The following is a 13,727-nucleotide window of genomic DNA, read 5'->3' as shown; positions in this document are numbered from 1 at the left end:
ACCAATGTAATGAAAGAACCTAACAACAGTGAAGAGGAACGGCTTTGGAAGTAGTGTTTGTAGAATCACAGCAGTAGGGACTCATTTTTACAATTTCGGTACAAGATTTTATTCCGTATTCAATACATTAATCTAGTTTGGTTTGCATCGCAGCATCGCCAAACACTTTATCTTACAGCAAATACTTACTAACAATTTCGCTAAAGCACAACTTACCAGATGATTTCCGACGCTCTCTTCCAGCCTTGTGTAAATCGGTTTACAATGCAGATTCGTGTAACGTTTTGCCATTTTTGCCACATGTGTTTGATGCACCTCGATCGGTCTGCGTAGCATCCGGTCCATGGATGTAGCGACGCACAAACCCAGCCATCAGGTCGGGCGAAACCGTTTTCGGATCGTTACGTCCAAAGATCAAAACAGAGCAAAGCAACGAAACCAGAATGGTAACAGCCGCCCCGAGGAATGTATACCACATGTACGACACGCGAAACAGTGGGAAAATATCGCTGAAAAAGATGCATTTCGAATCGTTTAATATTGTCTCCACCCCTAACGGATTCGGATTCGAAAGATCACTCACTCAGTTGTGTACACGCTCGTGCTAGTGGCGTTTATCATGGAACGGTCGAACTCGTACGTGCAACCATCGACCGACATCGGTTTGTGTGGGAACACTATCGTACCGGTCGCCACCCAATACTGTGCCTTCAAGCTCAACCAGGACATAAATATTACCCCGAAAATGCCACCGGTAAGAGCGCTCTGAAATAGTGTGCTTCAAGCTGTTAAGAATGTGCCATTTATGTTTCCCATAAAATCCCCCCACCTACCCTGGATTCGACCCACGGGATAAGAATACCGATGGTAAACGTTCCCAGCAGTGGCCCATTGGTGATCGCTTCCAAGCTCATCGTCAGCTGCAGTACCGTACCCATCTTTTCGACGACAAACACGAGCGCGGCACAGAGTGCACCAACGCCCACGACAACCGAACGCATGATCCAGTTGATCGTACGCTGGGACAGTGGTTTGTGTACGAACGGTTTGACAAAGTCTTCCAAAATCACGGCCGACATTGAGTTGAGACAGGTGGAAAGAGAACTGAGCGCTGCACTGAACACTCCGGCAACAAACAAACCCGACAGACCGGGAAGATCCCTGAGAATGTCCATCACAAACAGGGGCAACAGTTGATCCTTGGCCCGAGCGAGCTGCAAACAAACCACCGACGTTTATCGTACGATTGACAGAAAGTTGTTACTGATATTACTTACCTTAGTAGTAAGAGGATCACAGTTTTGATATGTGGCGTAAATCAATAGTCCACAGTAACTGCACAGTGACATAAGCAGGCAGACGCCGAATACGAAGATCCATAGCGCCCGTCGTCCAGCGGCAACCGACGGAAGAGATAAGTATCGTTGGATCATATTCTGACTGACGGCATTCGTTTGCAGCCAGTACACGAATCCACCGATCAGCTGTGACCAGAACGTGTGTCGTGTGGTTGGATTTATATCAAAGCTACCGATAATGAGAAATTGGACAAAGCACACTTAACAAAATGTTAAACTATCATTTTACATTCAATTACTTACTTGGGCCTTTCCAATCGTCCCGTATTCCACGCGCTTCGAAACACAACATCTGATCCTCCCAGATCGATCGTACCCTTTATCGCTACCAGAACCAATGCGCCGAACATGGAGAACGTTTGCACCACATCGGTCCACACGACGGCTTTAAGGCCTCCCTGAGGAAGGGTAATAAGAAACAGCTAATTAGACATTGTCCAGAAGCGTTTGGGCACAGTAAATCGACAGTAAACCTACCACGCAGGTGTAAAACACGCAGACAATACAGACGATAGGTGTTATGACGTGAATATTTACTCCAGTTACTGCAAGGAACACGCGCAGAGTACGATACACAGGGACATGAAATGTAAGTTTGTGAAGAAAGTAAAGTGAAATGTTTTACAAGAATCACATACGATATAAGAGAAAAAAAATACCTTGATTAAAAGCTAACGCCGGCACATAAATGACGATAGGAAGATAGCCAATCTGAAAAGAACATGTAAATTCCATTAATTGTGCATAGTATGCGCTTTTATTGTCCATTTTACTTACATTCATGATGGTAAACATAACCGAACCGAACATTCGTAGTCGACGGTCAAACCGTGTCTCTAGATACTGAAAGAGACAATAAGTTTTGTGGTAAAAAATAACAGCGGATTGGGCAGTGTGTCACATTAAGTTCTATACAAATGATGTTCCAACCACGATCTCAGCGTTCTACCGGCTGTTATAGCTGGCCATGGGAAGAAATTACAAGTCACAATTACGCCGATCTATATCAATGGAATAGTAGGCAAACAGATCAAACACAAACAGGTCTCAAATATTAAGAAGGAGATATACTAGAGTGCAGCCTAAGATCTTTTCTACGCTTATTCAATCCCATGAGACGATGAATTTTGAGCGGTATGGTTCTATGTTATGTGCCTTCCTCAGTAATAGCCAAGAATCAAATCATATTTTACACTTTCCGGAAGACCTGTCTTCTTTATGGCCACAAAAATAATCATCCCGTCACTGCTGTAATGAACAATTTATTCGTCCAACTGCGGCAAATTGGGGTCCTTTCCTAATTTGAAACAGTGCAGCGTCGTAAACCGCTATCCATCATTAAATTAGACAGCAGATAAACGACCGGTAAATTCACGGTACAAACCTCCCCTACCGAGGACTCCGAAACATGGTTTTAAAACAATCAATCTAATTGAGTGCCAACTAACCACGCGCTTCTAGTACTCAGCTCCCAGTGCCGTCATCGTGCCGGCACGGGACGCATTTAGTAGCTCCCATTCCGAAGCACATGGTGGATATTTTGAATGAAACTGGCAGCGGGCAGACACACGACCCGATCACCGATCGATCCCGAATTCGGATAGTTCTATATGAAGATCGCTTTGAAAATAAACCGGGCACACTTTCACTATTTCCGGCTTGGCACACGATCGTGCACCGATTTGCAACCTCTCATCGGTAGTTGTACTATCGTTACTGTATTCCTGTCCAACGAACAATTGTGTCCGTTTCGCCTGTAAATCTTACATCGTCATACGCTTTGGGGTGAAATTCAATTGCTGTCTAACAAAGTAAAATGTAAAACAATCCATGCGCATATTAGATCATAACCCTGATTGAAACAGTTGGGGATGACTGTTCTCTCTCGTGTGTCAACCAAAAAAGGGGAACTCAACCTGCCCATGGGTGAAATGTGCGCGCAATCCGTGAAACGAAAAGGGTATAAATTTAAATTTGATTCAATTAGGTAATCGTTTCGTACCCCATTTGGTCAGATTGATGCTAGAGGTTACGAAGAGGGAGTCGCTACATTAGGAGGATAAGGCTGATTCATCATGTGAATTCGTAAACATAGTGGATAAAGCTGAGCTGTGAATTTAAGATATGTGTTCAAAGACGATCTGCAAGTAATTGCCAGAAGCCCTTACCTCGTAGGTTGAAGTGATGTTAAGCTTGTGAAATACGGGCAGGTAGATGAAACCCATCACAAACCCCATCAGGGTCACTCCAAGCGCCACATACACGTACTGAATGCCGAAGGAATACACTTCCGTCGGTAGACCGAGCAAGGTAATGCCGGAGATGAAGCTGGAATACGATTCGTCTGTCAGTGAGTAGTCACAGACTCACGATGGAATGCCTTTCCACAACTCACCTAGCGATAAGGGACAGAGCAATCGGAAACACCATCATCGTCCGACCGCCCATAAGATATTCGGACTCCGTGTTCGGTTTCCGTTGTACAAAGCCGAAATACACTCCTATCAGTATGCACAACAGGAGCATAGACACGAACACCAGGTAGTCCGGCCAGGCGAACCGCCTCATATGCTCGACAATATCCTCCAGCTCCGTTGCCATCGTCCTTGTGTTCGTAGTGAGGAGGAACAAGCAACGGACACCAACACCTCACCAGCTGGGCACTCTACTCATGCACACACTCGTCAACAAAATACACACACACACACACACACCGAAAAGGATCGCACCAAAACCGGAAGCTCTGGGCGCACATCGATACTGGTTCGGTGCGCAAGCGATATAAAAGGTGTGCTCGCGAACCGTCTTGGCGCGCAGTGTTTAATCCTCACCCGCGAACAGCTGGCAACTGCGAGCTGCCCTCGGAGGTGACCACGTTTGAACGCTCGCATCACACATCGGAACCATTAGACAAACGACCGTTATTCGGTGTGCTTACCCTCTCACAACTACGTACGTATCCACCAGGGCAGGGATTAGTGTACGATCAGACGGGCACGGCCAATATAATCTGGCAGACTGTGCACAAACGTGCAGGGGGACGTACCAGCGTGTCCCCATCGCAATCTCGACTGAAGATAGCAGGGCAGACCACGGCGAATGCATGTGGGCAGACAAGGCAGGCGGAGCTGAAGATTGTCCCAATAAACTGTCTTTACTCTGGTTTGTCCAGCGCGCACGTGTTAGCTCGGATGCTAAAATTGGTTCGATTGAAGTAAACGGCTTATCCATCATCCTGTTTTCTTGAGGACTGAGGATCAATTCTTGAGGATCGCTATGCAAGCTTTCAGAAGCGTGGGGCGGTGAGATGCGCCCTCCGGACTTAGACGCTTGCTCCGGACCCAGACATGCAGTTAAGTACATAAACGGATTTAGCTTAACTTGCTTGAATGAATTACGACCAATTGTGTATCCAACCTGCCATGCCCTCTCTCTCTCTCTCTCTTCAATCATAACCAATGCACCCTTCAGACTTTATTCGTGTGCCATATGTGTTGGTGTAATCTCGGCAAAATGCATGTCGAAACGGTTACCCTCCCAGCCGCACATTCGATGAGTATCCCCCTATTGCCCAAAAATTGTTGCCATTCTACAATGTTTAGACATAACCGGAGAGTTGCCAGAACATGTGCACACTTATTACCCTCCATTTTGAAGGTCAAGGTTGTGGAATGTGCGATGGCGGGCTCGCACAGGTGGGTAGATAGATAGATCGATCGGTAGTACATTGGATAAATTTGCCATTAATGATGCAATTGATAAATAAAATGCTCAAATACCCGCGCTACGTTTCGTGAATGAAATTAAATCTGTGCACCAGCAGTGTTAGGAAGGGCCATTGCACATGCAATCGCATTCTGTCGTCTGTCGGGCTGCACCTGGGCAGAGGTTGTATGAAATTCTCATTCAAATGTGAACACTATTTCATTTGCTGTCGTTGATGTTGTTCCACTGCAGTAAAACGAATGCCAAGCCGAATATTTGGCAGCACACCAGAATGTTGGTGTAATTTGTGTGAAGAAATTCACTTTCGGTCTCATCTGTGACTACTTCCCCGCTTTGACCAAGTGCGCCGCCGAGTGCGAAAGGAAGGTACGGAAAGACACAATCAGTAGTTGTGGTTTACAACCAACGCTGATTATAATTTATATGTTTGCGTTATTTGTTACATTTGTGTGAAAACGGTCGCATTGTTAAGATGCTTGTACCTAGCCGGTGTTACGATAGTGGGTTTATTTTTTTTATTTTTATTTATTTAAATTCCATTATGACGGCAATGCCGTATTTTCGATAGTGGGTTTTGCTTCGGTTCAAAAATATATTGCCTCTATTGGAGTGGGTTGTCCCCATTGCTCACACCTGCTCATCTATCAATCCATCTGGTTTCTGCGGATTGGCCAGGCCGTATTGGACGAGGAAGAACTATCGGTAACCAGACTGTCAACCGCATTCAAACTACGCTCATCAACTTCTTCGTCCTCTTGGCCACCGTTGTTCAAGCCATCCTCCACATCCTCGTCATCCTCGTCCGGGAACACACCGTTGGAGTTGAGCAGCGTAGACGACGGTTGCGAAAGGGTCGAGTTAGAATCGTCACTATCGTAAGTGAGTTGAAGCGATGCAAAATCACGCTCCGTTGCCGGTTCGCTGTCTACCGGTCCCAATGCGCCTTGATCGTTATAGTGCGGAAGCGTTGATTGGTTGTGGATCGTTTTAAACTGTGTCGGATCGCCGGTCGTTGTGTCATCGGTTCCCATTGCCCATCGTGCATCGGGACGTGGCTGAACAATCGATTTGTACTGTGTTGTATAGGGTGAACCGCCCGTTATAGTGCCGGTGTCTCCGTTAGTGCTTTGCGATTGTTCATTCGAGTAAAATCGTGTCGATGTTGCAGGATTATCTGTGGTACCGATGCCACTGTTCGTACGGCTCCCGTTGGTGTGTGAGTTGTTCGTGAAGCTGTACGATCGGCTCGAATACGTCGACGAGGTCGAAGGTGACGAGTTGAGGCTGATGCCCGCAATCGCGAGATCCTCAACATTGATTCTCCCTGTGACAGCACGGATTTCAAGTCTATCAATAAAGAGAATAGATAATTAGTTTGGGCCGATGCTATGAGAAAAGTCGAATGCTTACCGTTTGTAGTTGTGATCCACCGACCAAAGCTGTGGCAAATGCTTTGGATGCATTGTGTCGAGGAAATTTTCCCGCCATCTGCGCTCCAGTTGTATCAATCCTCCCGGAGTCTTCTTGAAGTGCTCAACCACACGCTCGCCGTGCGCACAATAAAGCTCGTTGCGAACCGATACATCAATGTTACTGTACTCTTCCAGCAAGGTATGTGTGAGCTCCGTGATTTGTGGTCCGGTCAGCGTGTTGGACGGACCCGTTTCTGCCGTAGCCTCAGATCCCAAACTGTTCAGCAACGATAGTAGTCGCTGCTCGAGCACCTGTTTCCGTTCTGGAGGAATTTTTGCGGCACTGTTCAACAGAGCACGTGCTGCCTTCCGAATCTCCGCCATTGACTCAATGCGAATCTCTTTAGAACCATTCTTTTGACCCGCCAAAGGTGCATTGCACAGCTCGGCTAACTCCTGGCGCAGTCTTTCGTCGTAAAGGCTGCTTCGCTGGTGACAGTCCGCACACAAGAGCAGCACATCGTGTGAAACGTGCTCTTTCATTACAACTAAATTGATTCAACACGATCGAAAAAAATTTAAAACTTTGATTCTTGAAGTATGGTAAGGATATACGTACCTGGAAAATGTTTACGATAGTCTCGCGGTACAATGTTCTTGCGATTGAAGCTTGATTTTGCCCCACACACCACACATATGTTTTCTTTCGCTTGCAGATAGTATTTCCCGGCCTCATCCGCTGCCCGACCAGCCGGCTCAAATCGCAACCGCACCGTGTACGGATTTTCGCTCATAAGATCGCCCAGCTCGCGTTGGACGTACCACTCCGCCTTTCGTCGATCACACGTGCACAGAAGCTCACCGTCAGGAGCCTGCATCAAGCAGTTGTGGTACAGTGGCTTCGAGCGCGTTGAGTGGTATCGTTTGTTCGTTTTCTGATTACTATAAACAGAGAAAAAAAAACGATTGCCATTTGGCGGTTCGGTTCCGCATCGACGGAGAGACTTTCACTTACTTTTGGGCTTGAAGTAACTTCTTCGCTTTGGAGCTTCCGCCCGGCTTTGATCTGCGATTGTTGTGCGGTTGGTCCATGAAGCAATTCATTTCCTCCAGTACCTGTTCCAGCACTACCTTTCGGCTTGTCCATGGATAGCTAGGATTTAGAGAAGCAAAAATTAGACTCAAATAATAATCACTAAAGATAAATGGTTTTTCGACTTACTGTGGGACTAGTTTGTACGATAGTTTTTTGAACATCTCCACCGCCACATGGGCATCGCTGGCAGCGTACTTAACTTGCCTTTCGGACAGCTCCGGTGTCTCCCAATCGGAGCACCGGATTTTCCAGTGTTTGTCCAGTGTTATTCCTAGCACCTCGTTAGCCAGTCGCGCTATTCCTAGTGGCTCCAGCCCGGTCCGTTCTGCCAAGTATCGCAAATCGAGCGTACTTTCCACCTTCAGCCGGTAGTCTTCCCGCAGTACGCGCGCATCTTCGTACGGAGACACCCCTACCTTGATAATATTGTCGTCATTTAGAAGATCGTATAACTCCTGCGGTATCCTGTTGATCATGGACAGCCGTATCAGGGCGCAGAGGCCACGATGCGAGGCAAGCTGTAGCAGCGCTACCGGTCGTCTCTTTCCCTGATAGCTGACCCATTCGCAATCGAATCCTAGCACATTGTACTCCTTGCAGTGCCTATGGGATTTGATGTTTGCGTGATTAATTCAATACCGTGTGAATGTGTGTGTGAAGGTATGCAAAATACCTTCGATCGATCCTTACCTTTGTAGCTTCTCCACAATCAGGCGACAGTCATCGGTCGTGTTGATGATGTGCACCTGCTGTCCACGGAGCGGATCCCGTTGGTTCAGTGCCCTCAGCCGACTCATAATGCCACGGCGGTAGCGTGATAGTACGAACAGTACACCGACACCTACGGCTGCTATGACGGCAGTAGAAACAACGGTTTTCTCTCGCTGGGTCAACATTTATAACACCCCCAGTCGGTCAGCGGACCGCCAACGTTCCCAACATGAATGCAAGTTTTCTCCGCGTTAATTTGCTGTGTGGTTCAATCTTTTCACGTTTACAGACCGTAGGATTTGCACGAATTGGTCTTTTTTGCACATCAAAAAGAACAAAACGTGCATCCGAACTGTTTTAGGGGAAAAGAAATTAATCACACTAAGAAGAGAAGCACGATAGAATCACCCTCTGTCTGGCAGGACCTTTCTCCAAACTCATCAGTGCGTAAAAAATGCAAAACTTATGCGCAGCCCGTGCGTATCCGTATGATGTGAGTTGTTATGACAGCAGAAACCTCAAACCCGCTCCGTCGTTGGTGAACCATCAGGACGAGGATGAATTTTTAAAATCACAATCAATGGTTCTTCCCATTGGGAAACAATTGCTCGTGAAGCAACCACATTTTATTTTCGTGGAAATAAACCACATATCTTGAAATTGCGTGTACCCCATCTCGGGAAAAATGTTTTTACATTTCCCGATATAAACCATCTCCAATGACCCCTAGCTACCTTGGGCGACATCCGTCAAGCTGTCATCATTTCGATAAACGTAAAGCGGGTTCCCTTTGGCTGCTGTCAACGCATTGCGAGCTCTTTTCGTCGCAAGTTTTCGTTCGGTTCAGACGCCATTTAATATGGGTAAACCACGTGGAATTCGTACCGCCCGCAAACACATCCGACACCGGCGCGATCAGCGCTGGGCGGATAAGGACTACAAGAAGGCCCATTTGGGTACCCGTTGGAAGTCCAACCCGTTCGCCGGAGCCTCTCACGCCAAGGGAATCGTGCTGGAAAAGGTCGGCGTCGAAGCTAAGCAGCCCAACTCCGCCATCCGCAAGTGCGTCCGTGTGCAGCTCATCAAGAACGGCAAGAAGATCACCGCATTCGTGCCCCGGGACGGTTGTCTGAACTACATCGAGGAGAACGACGAGGTGCTAGTTGCCGGTTTCGGTCGTAAGGGTCACGCCGTCGGTGATATTCCCGGAGTCCGTTTCAAGGTAGTGAAGGTGGCCAACGTTTCGCTGTTGGCTCTGTACAAGGAGAAGAAGGAGCGTCCGCGTTCGTAAGCTGAAATGAAGGAAGGTTGCGATGGATCTGGTCCAGAGCGGGTCGATGGCTATGGATGGTCATTAATTTTCCACCGGTGTGACGGACCAGTTGCCAGGACAAGGATTCGATTAATGTAAGCCAAGTGCGAAAAAGGAAGAAATACAAGCTGCCTGGAAGGATCTTGTACCTCGTAAATGAAGTGTATATCCATCACTGTGTTATTGGCCGTTGTGATATTGAGAAATTTGTTGACTTGTAGATTTAACTTATGGAACGATTTGATCATTTTTTCAGGATACTCTTCGTGCACAAGGTTTTGTCGAATCGAATGTAAACAAAGTAAAACAAATACTCAAGGGGTGGTTAACAAGTAGATGGAGTCGTACATTAACCTAACTAAGGTGATATGCCAGACGGAAACAAAACAGTAACATCAAGCGATAGTAATCACATCAGTAACCGACAGCAACACTTCGAGGGTTTCCCGGGTATTGTTTATGAACCAATTTGTAGACTAAAATTGAACATTATCATTTCATTCAATCTGGATTTATTTCGATCTTGGAGCGGTTGTGAAGGTACGAGGAGGTTTTAGCCGGTAAGAACCCAGCAGTACCTATGTTTAACAACGTTTTACTGGTTCCCTGTAAAAGTTCACCACCACGGGGCGCTAAACAATCATAGATGTGTTGCATAGTTTACTTTTTCTATTTAATAACTATCCGCTGGTGTATCAAATATAACTTCTTTTCAAGGTAGCTTCCTCAATTAAAAACAACCAAGCATGAAACATTGCCACCCCGTGTTCTATTTTCAGAGTTAGATAAACCAGTTAGTTTCCATCGGTGCTCTTTGTGAGCAGAATATGTATTGAATTTAATGAATCCAATTGATTATCATGCATTGTTTTGCTTGCAGCAAAATAACAAAATGATTGTGGGGCCTGAATTTCCAAAGAAAATGAGGAAAAAGAACTCCACTGTACCGTGTTGTCTTGAATGAGAAACAAACTGGCATTTTTGCTTGAATGCCAATTGGTATGAAGAGGTTGTTCGAGGTGTATAGAGCGGATGTGTTTTGGGATGGAGTTATTATAATATTCATTGGAAAATACTGAAAACTAAAATGATCATCAATTTTCTTTGATATTTTACTACTTTGCATCGTATATGCAGTAACACTCGTTAAGCATTGCAACCACAATGCATTTTTCACACTACAGCTTTAATTCGTAACTGTCACGCGCATCAGACCGCTAGATACATCGCAGTGCACATAGAGCTACGTGTCATGGTGTGTGTATTTTCTTCGTCGCCACGTCGCATTTGCTTGTTTCATTTTCGGCATTTTCACAACGAAACAAGAGCCTAGACCAAAAAATTGCGACCTCTATTTGCTTGGAAGTGTCCCGGCGTCAAGTCAGTTTCAGTAAGTGATCCCACTCGGTGAGCTACCGAAATCAAACACTTCAGTCGAACTTTCGCGAGTGTTCTCAATCTTTTGTGTGTAAGCAAAGGAACCGTTTCCGTCCTCCCCAACCCAACTGGTAGCCCACTTTCGCTCGATCGGCTGGATTGCCATTCTCCAAAAACATTTAATTACTTCCTACGCAGAACGTAATCAAACAACCGTCGTTTAAAGTATTTTTGTGAAAAACCTTTCATTGAAAACGAGTCTACACGTGCGCCACGTCGAATCAGTTTTTTCTTCATAACAAGAAAGTCAATAAGCGACAGGCGCGGGTGTACTACGTGGTATGCGAATGGAAAGTGCGAATGGTGGAAAGAATCATTTAGTTGCAGTTTAGTTAATAGTGACCATTTTTGTATGCTTAACGAATCTACAAAGCATATTCTTTTACACTTTCTTCACGCTTTCCAACAGATACAAACCATAGCCTACTGCTGTTAGCAAAAGCGCCTCAGCAACGCATACAACATTTCCGGATTTAGGTATGTTATCATCGTAAACACACATCTTAGCAATGGTGCATTTCCTGACACATGTTCTCTCTTCTCTCGTAGTGTTCACAGCCGATAACACCTCACCAGCAAAACAGAACGATGGCCCCACAGCAGCGGATCCGCATTGCCAACGAGAAGGCAAGCAAGAACATCACGATGCGTGGCAACGTGCCCAAATCGTCGAAGAACACCGAGGAAAAGTATCCGGTTGGACCGTGGCTGCTGGCGCTGTTCATCTTTGTCGTGTGCGGTTCGGCGATATTCCAGATCATTCAGTCGATTCGTATAGCATAAGCGGGGCGATCGATCTCGCAACCGATCGATTTGCCAGCCAAATTGCGATGAAACCGTTTGTTCTCTTGTCGCATTTCCTCTATTTTTTATGAGGAAACGCGATTTTTCGCTTTTTTTTCTATACGCTCGATTTGATTTCCATTCCCACATTTATGAGCTCGCCGAATGGGGCCGGATCGGCCGCGAAGAGTGTTAAGGTATTGTTTTAGTTTACGTGTTTCCAAAGCGTTTGCGCTGCTTCGGATACCGCGTTTCCCCCCAAGATTGGTTGGTGTAACCTTTTTGTTGTAAATTATGTCTGTCTCTGTTTGTAAAATATTGTGATGTGACTCTATGTTGGAAGGTTCTTCCATGCACTGACTGATACGAATTTTGTTTGTTTGTTTGGATAGCTTTGACCTTGTGAAGGCTATGCGCTCGAGTATGATGTAAACAACGTCTTTGCCGTTAGATTAATTCAAAGTTTTCCTTATATGCTTTTCCAACTCTGCCTATTCAAGAACGGAAGCAGGAATGCATTGCTTATTGGAGGAAAAAGGCGTTTGGTCGAGAGAAAAAGTGAACAGATCTTTCAAAAACACATTTCGCACAATTCCACGCCCTGGATGTCAGGTGCAGATAGATTAAACGAATGATGCAGTTTATTAACTCCAGAACCTTCTGCGTGTACGCAGATGGTAGGTGTGGGAAATATGTAAACAGAGAAACAAAACGACGCAAAAGCCTTGCCTGCCACATCACATGCGCGATCTAAGCCTTAAAGGATCGAGCCCCCGAGTGAAACCTGTCATTGCATCGAAGCAGAAGCAGATAATTCCCGAATCTAAAAAGACCAACAACGTTGCTTTTTCTAGACCAAGGTCGGACGTATCGCGTGCGATGAAGTAAATGCAGCACTGTGGATAAGCATAACCCAAAACAATACGAATCGCGTAAAAATAAATATCCCCCTTCACACGATTACACTGAGACAACTCCTTTTTCGTATACTTTCGATGCGAAACCGCGATCGCAGGAACATTGAAGTAATGGTATACATTAAGCAGTGAAGCACTCAAAAACTGACAAAACTAATTTGGTGAAAATTATATATTATCAATGTGAAAACTACTGCTACTCTACTGTCTTTTTTTTATTCTGAAATAATCTCCGAAACCAAGAATTTACGCCTCAGGTTACACCGCGAGATCAGGTTTTTGTTACACCTGCATCAACAAGACGTGTATTACACCACATTCCAGGGAGTTCAATTGGAGCCTATTTTAGCAAACGATGGCGCAGTTCACAAACATAGCCAGCCACCTTATCTCCTTCGAGTGTCGTTGACATTGAAAAACATTCGAGCCAATTCCCGTACATCTACGCAGCAACAGGATGAAGTGGGTTTTATTGACTGCGTAACGATGATAGCATATTGAACTTCTGCTCTCATACGTCTGCCACCATATCTACAGCACAGCATGGATCGTTATTGGGGAATGAGTGATAATTTGGGTTTTTGTAGTTTCGTTTAAATCATTTTATGATGTAAAGCGGTGCATTGCTATTTGATAATTGATTTTATTATAAAAAGATTACTCTCAACATGTAGAAGCAAAGCTGTAAAATGTAGTTAATTTCCTTTCATTGATTTTAATTAGAAGATTTGGTTCAATGATCTTTTTTCGTTGTAAGAAGTGATAGAAGGTGTTTGCGAGTCGATAACGCATCCATCGCAAACCGTGCTAGTCACGCACAGTGTTAATGTTAGGAGCTTTGAACACGGCTCCTGACATGTCCTCGATAGTATAGTGGTCAGTATCCCCGCCTGTCACGCGGGAGACCGGGGTTCGATTCCCCGTCGGGGAGAGAGAAAAACTTTTTTTTCGCATTTTTTCTTTTATTAATCAAAA

General features: G+C 45.4%; 4 protein-coding genes and 1 non-coding gene across 6 annotated transcripts; 3 read left to right on the top strand and 2 right to left on the bottom strand.

Annotated features, from left to right (window-relative positions):
* Nucleotides 1-107: 107 nt before the first annotated feature.
* LOC128309991 (sodium-coupled monocarboxylate transporter 1) lies at nucleotides 108-4,177 on the bottom strand. The gene is made up of 10 exons (XM_053046517.1): nucleotides 3,754-4,177; nucleotides 3,527-3,686; nucleotides 2,136-2,201; nucleotides 2,018-2,069; nucleotides 1,836-1,903; nucleotides 1,602-1,756; nucleotides 1,278-1,527; nucleotides 834-1,214; nucleotides 584-765; nucleotides 108-509 (listed from the first exon to the last, which is right to left on the bottom strand). The coding sequence occupies exons 1-10, from the start codon at nucleotides 3,957-3,959 to the stop codon at nucleotides 260-262; spliced, it is 1,770 nt and encodes a 589-aa protein (XP_052902477.1). The 5' UTR covers nucleotides 3,960-4,177; the 3' UTR covers nucleotides 108-259.
* A 1,465-nt stretch (nucleotides 4,178-5,642) lies between these two features.
* Nucleotides 5,643-8,773, bottom strand: LOC128298764 (exonuclease 3'-5' domain-containing protein 2). The gene is made up of 6 exons (XM_053034546.1): nucleotides 8,283-8,773; nucleotides 7,719-8,195; nucleotides 7,512-7,649; nucleotides 7,116-7,438; nucleotides 6,495-7,044; nucleotides 5,643-6,431 (listed from the first exon to the last, which is right to left on the bottom strand). The coding sequence occupies exons 1-6, from the start codon at nucleotides 8,486-8,488 to the stop codon at nucleotides 5,729-5,731; spliced, it is 2,397 nt and encodes a 798-aa protein (XP_052890506.1). The 5' UTR covers nucleotides 8,489-8,773; the 3' UTR covers nucleotides 5,643-5,728.
* A 331-nt stretch (nucleotides 8,774-9,104) lies between these two features.
* Nucleotides 9,105-9,772, top strand: LOC128298766 (40S ribosomal protein S23). The gene has a single exon (XM_053034548.1). It carries the CDS (start codon nucleotides 9,163-9,165, stop codon nucleotides 9,592-9,594), a length of 432 nt encoding a protein of 143 aa, XP_052890508.1. The 5' UTR covers nucleotides 9,105-9,162; the 3' UTR covers nucleotides 9,595-9,772.
* A 1,072-nt stretch (nucleotides 9,773-10,844) lies between these two features.
* LOC128298768 (stress-associated endoplasmic reticulum protein 2) lies at nucleotides 10,845-12,951 on the top strand. Of its 2 annotated transcripts, none has more exons than XM_053034549.1 (3): nucleotides 10,845-11,005; nucleotides 11,462-11,529; nucleotides 11,602-12,951. In XM_053034549.1, the coding sequence occupies exon 3, from the start codon at nucleotides 11,641-11,643 to the stop codon at nucleotides 11,833-11,835; it is 195 nt and encodes a 64-aa protein (XP_052890509.1). In that variant the 5' UTR covers nucleotides 10,845-11,005; nucleotides 11,462-11,529; nucleotides 11,602-11,640; the 3' UTR covers nucleotides 11,836-12,951. The 2 variants fall into 2 exon arrangements, with proteins under 2 accessions (XP_052890509.1, XP_052890510.1); XM_053034550.1 differs by lacking the exon at nucleotides 10,845-11,005 and adding an exon at nucleotides 11,030-11,331.
* Nucleotides 12,952-13,611: 660 nt separating this feature from the next.
* On the top strand, nucleotides 13,612-13,683 carry Trnad-guc (transfer RNA aspartic acid (anticodon GUC)). The gene has a single exon. It is a non-coding gene; the product is annotated as a tRNA-Asp (tRNA).
* The last annotated feature ends 44 nt before the right edge of the window (nucleotides 13,684-13,727 follow it).

Source organism: Anopheles moucheti, chromosome 2, assembly GCF_943734755.1.
Source record: "Anopheles moucheti chromosome 2, idAnoMoucSN_F20_07, whole genome shotgun sequence".
In the NCBI taxonomy this organism is placed as follows: Eukaryota; Metazoa; Arthropoda; class Insecta; order Diptera; family Culicidae; genus Anopheles; species Anopheles moucheti.
Note: the sequence above shows the minus strand (reverse complement) of the source record. Positions and strands in the feature narration are given on the sequence as shown.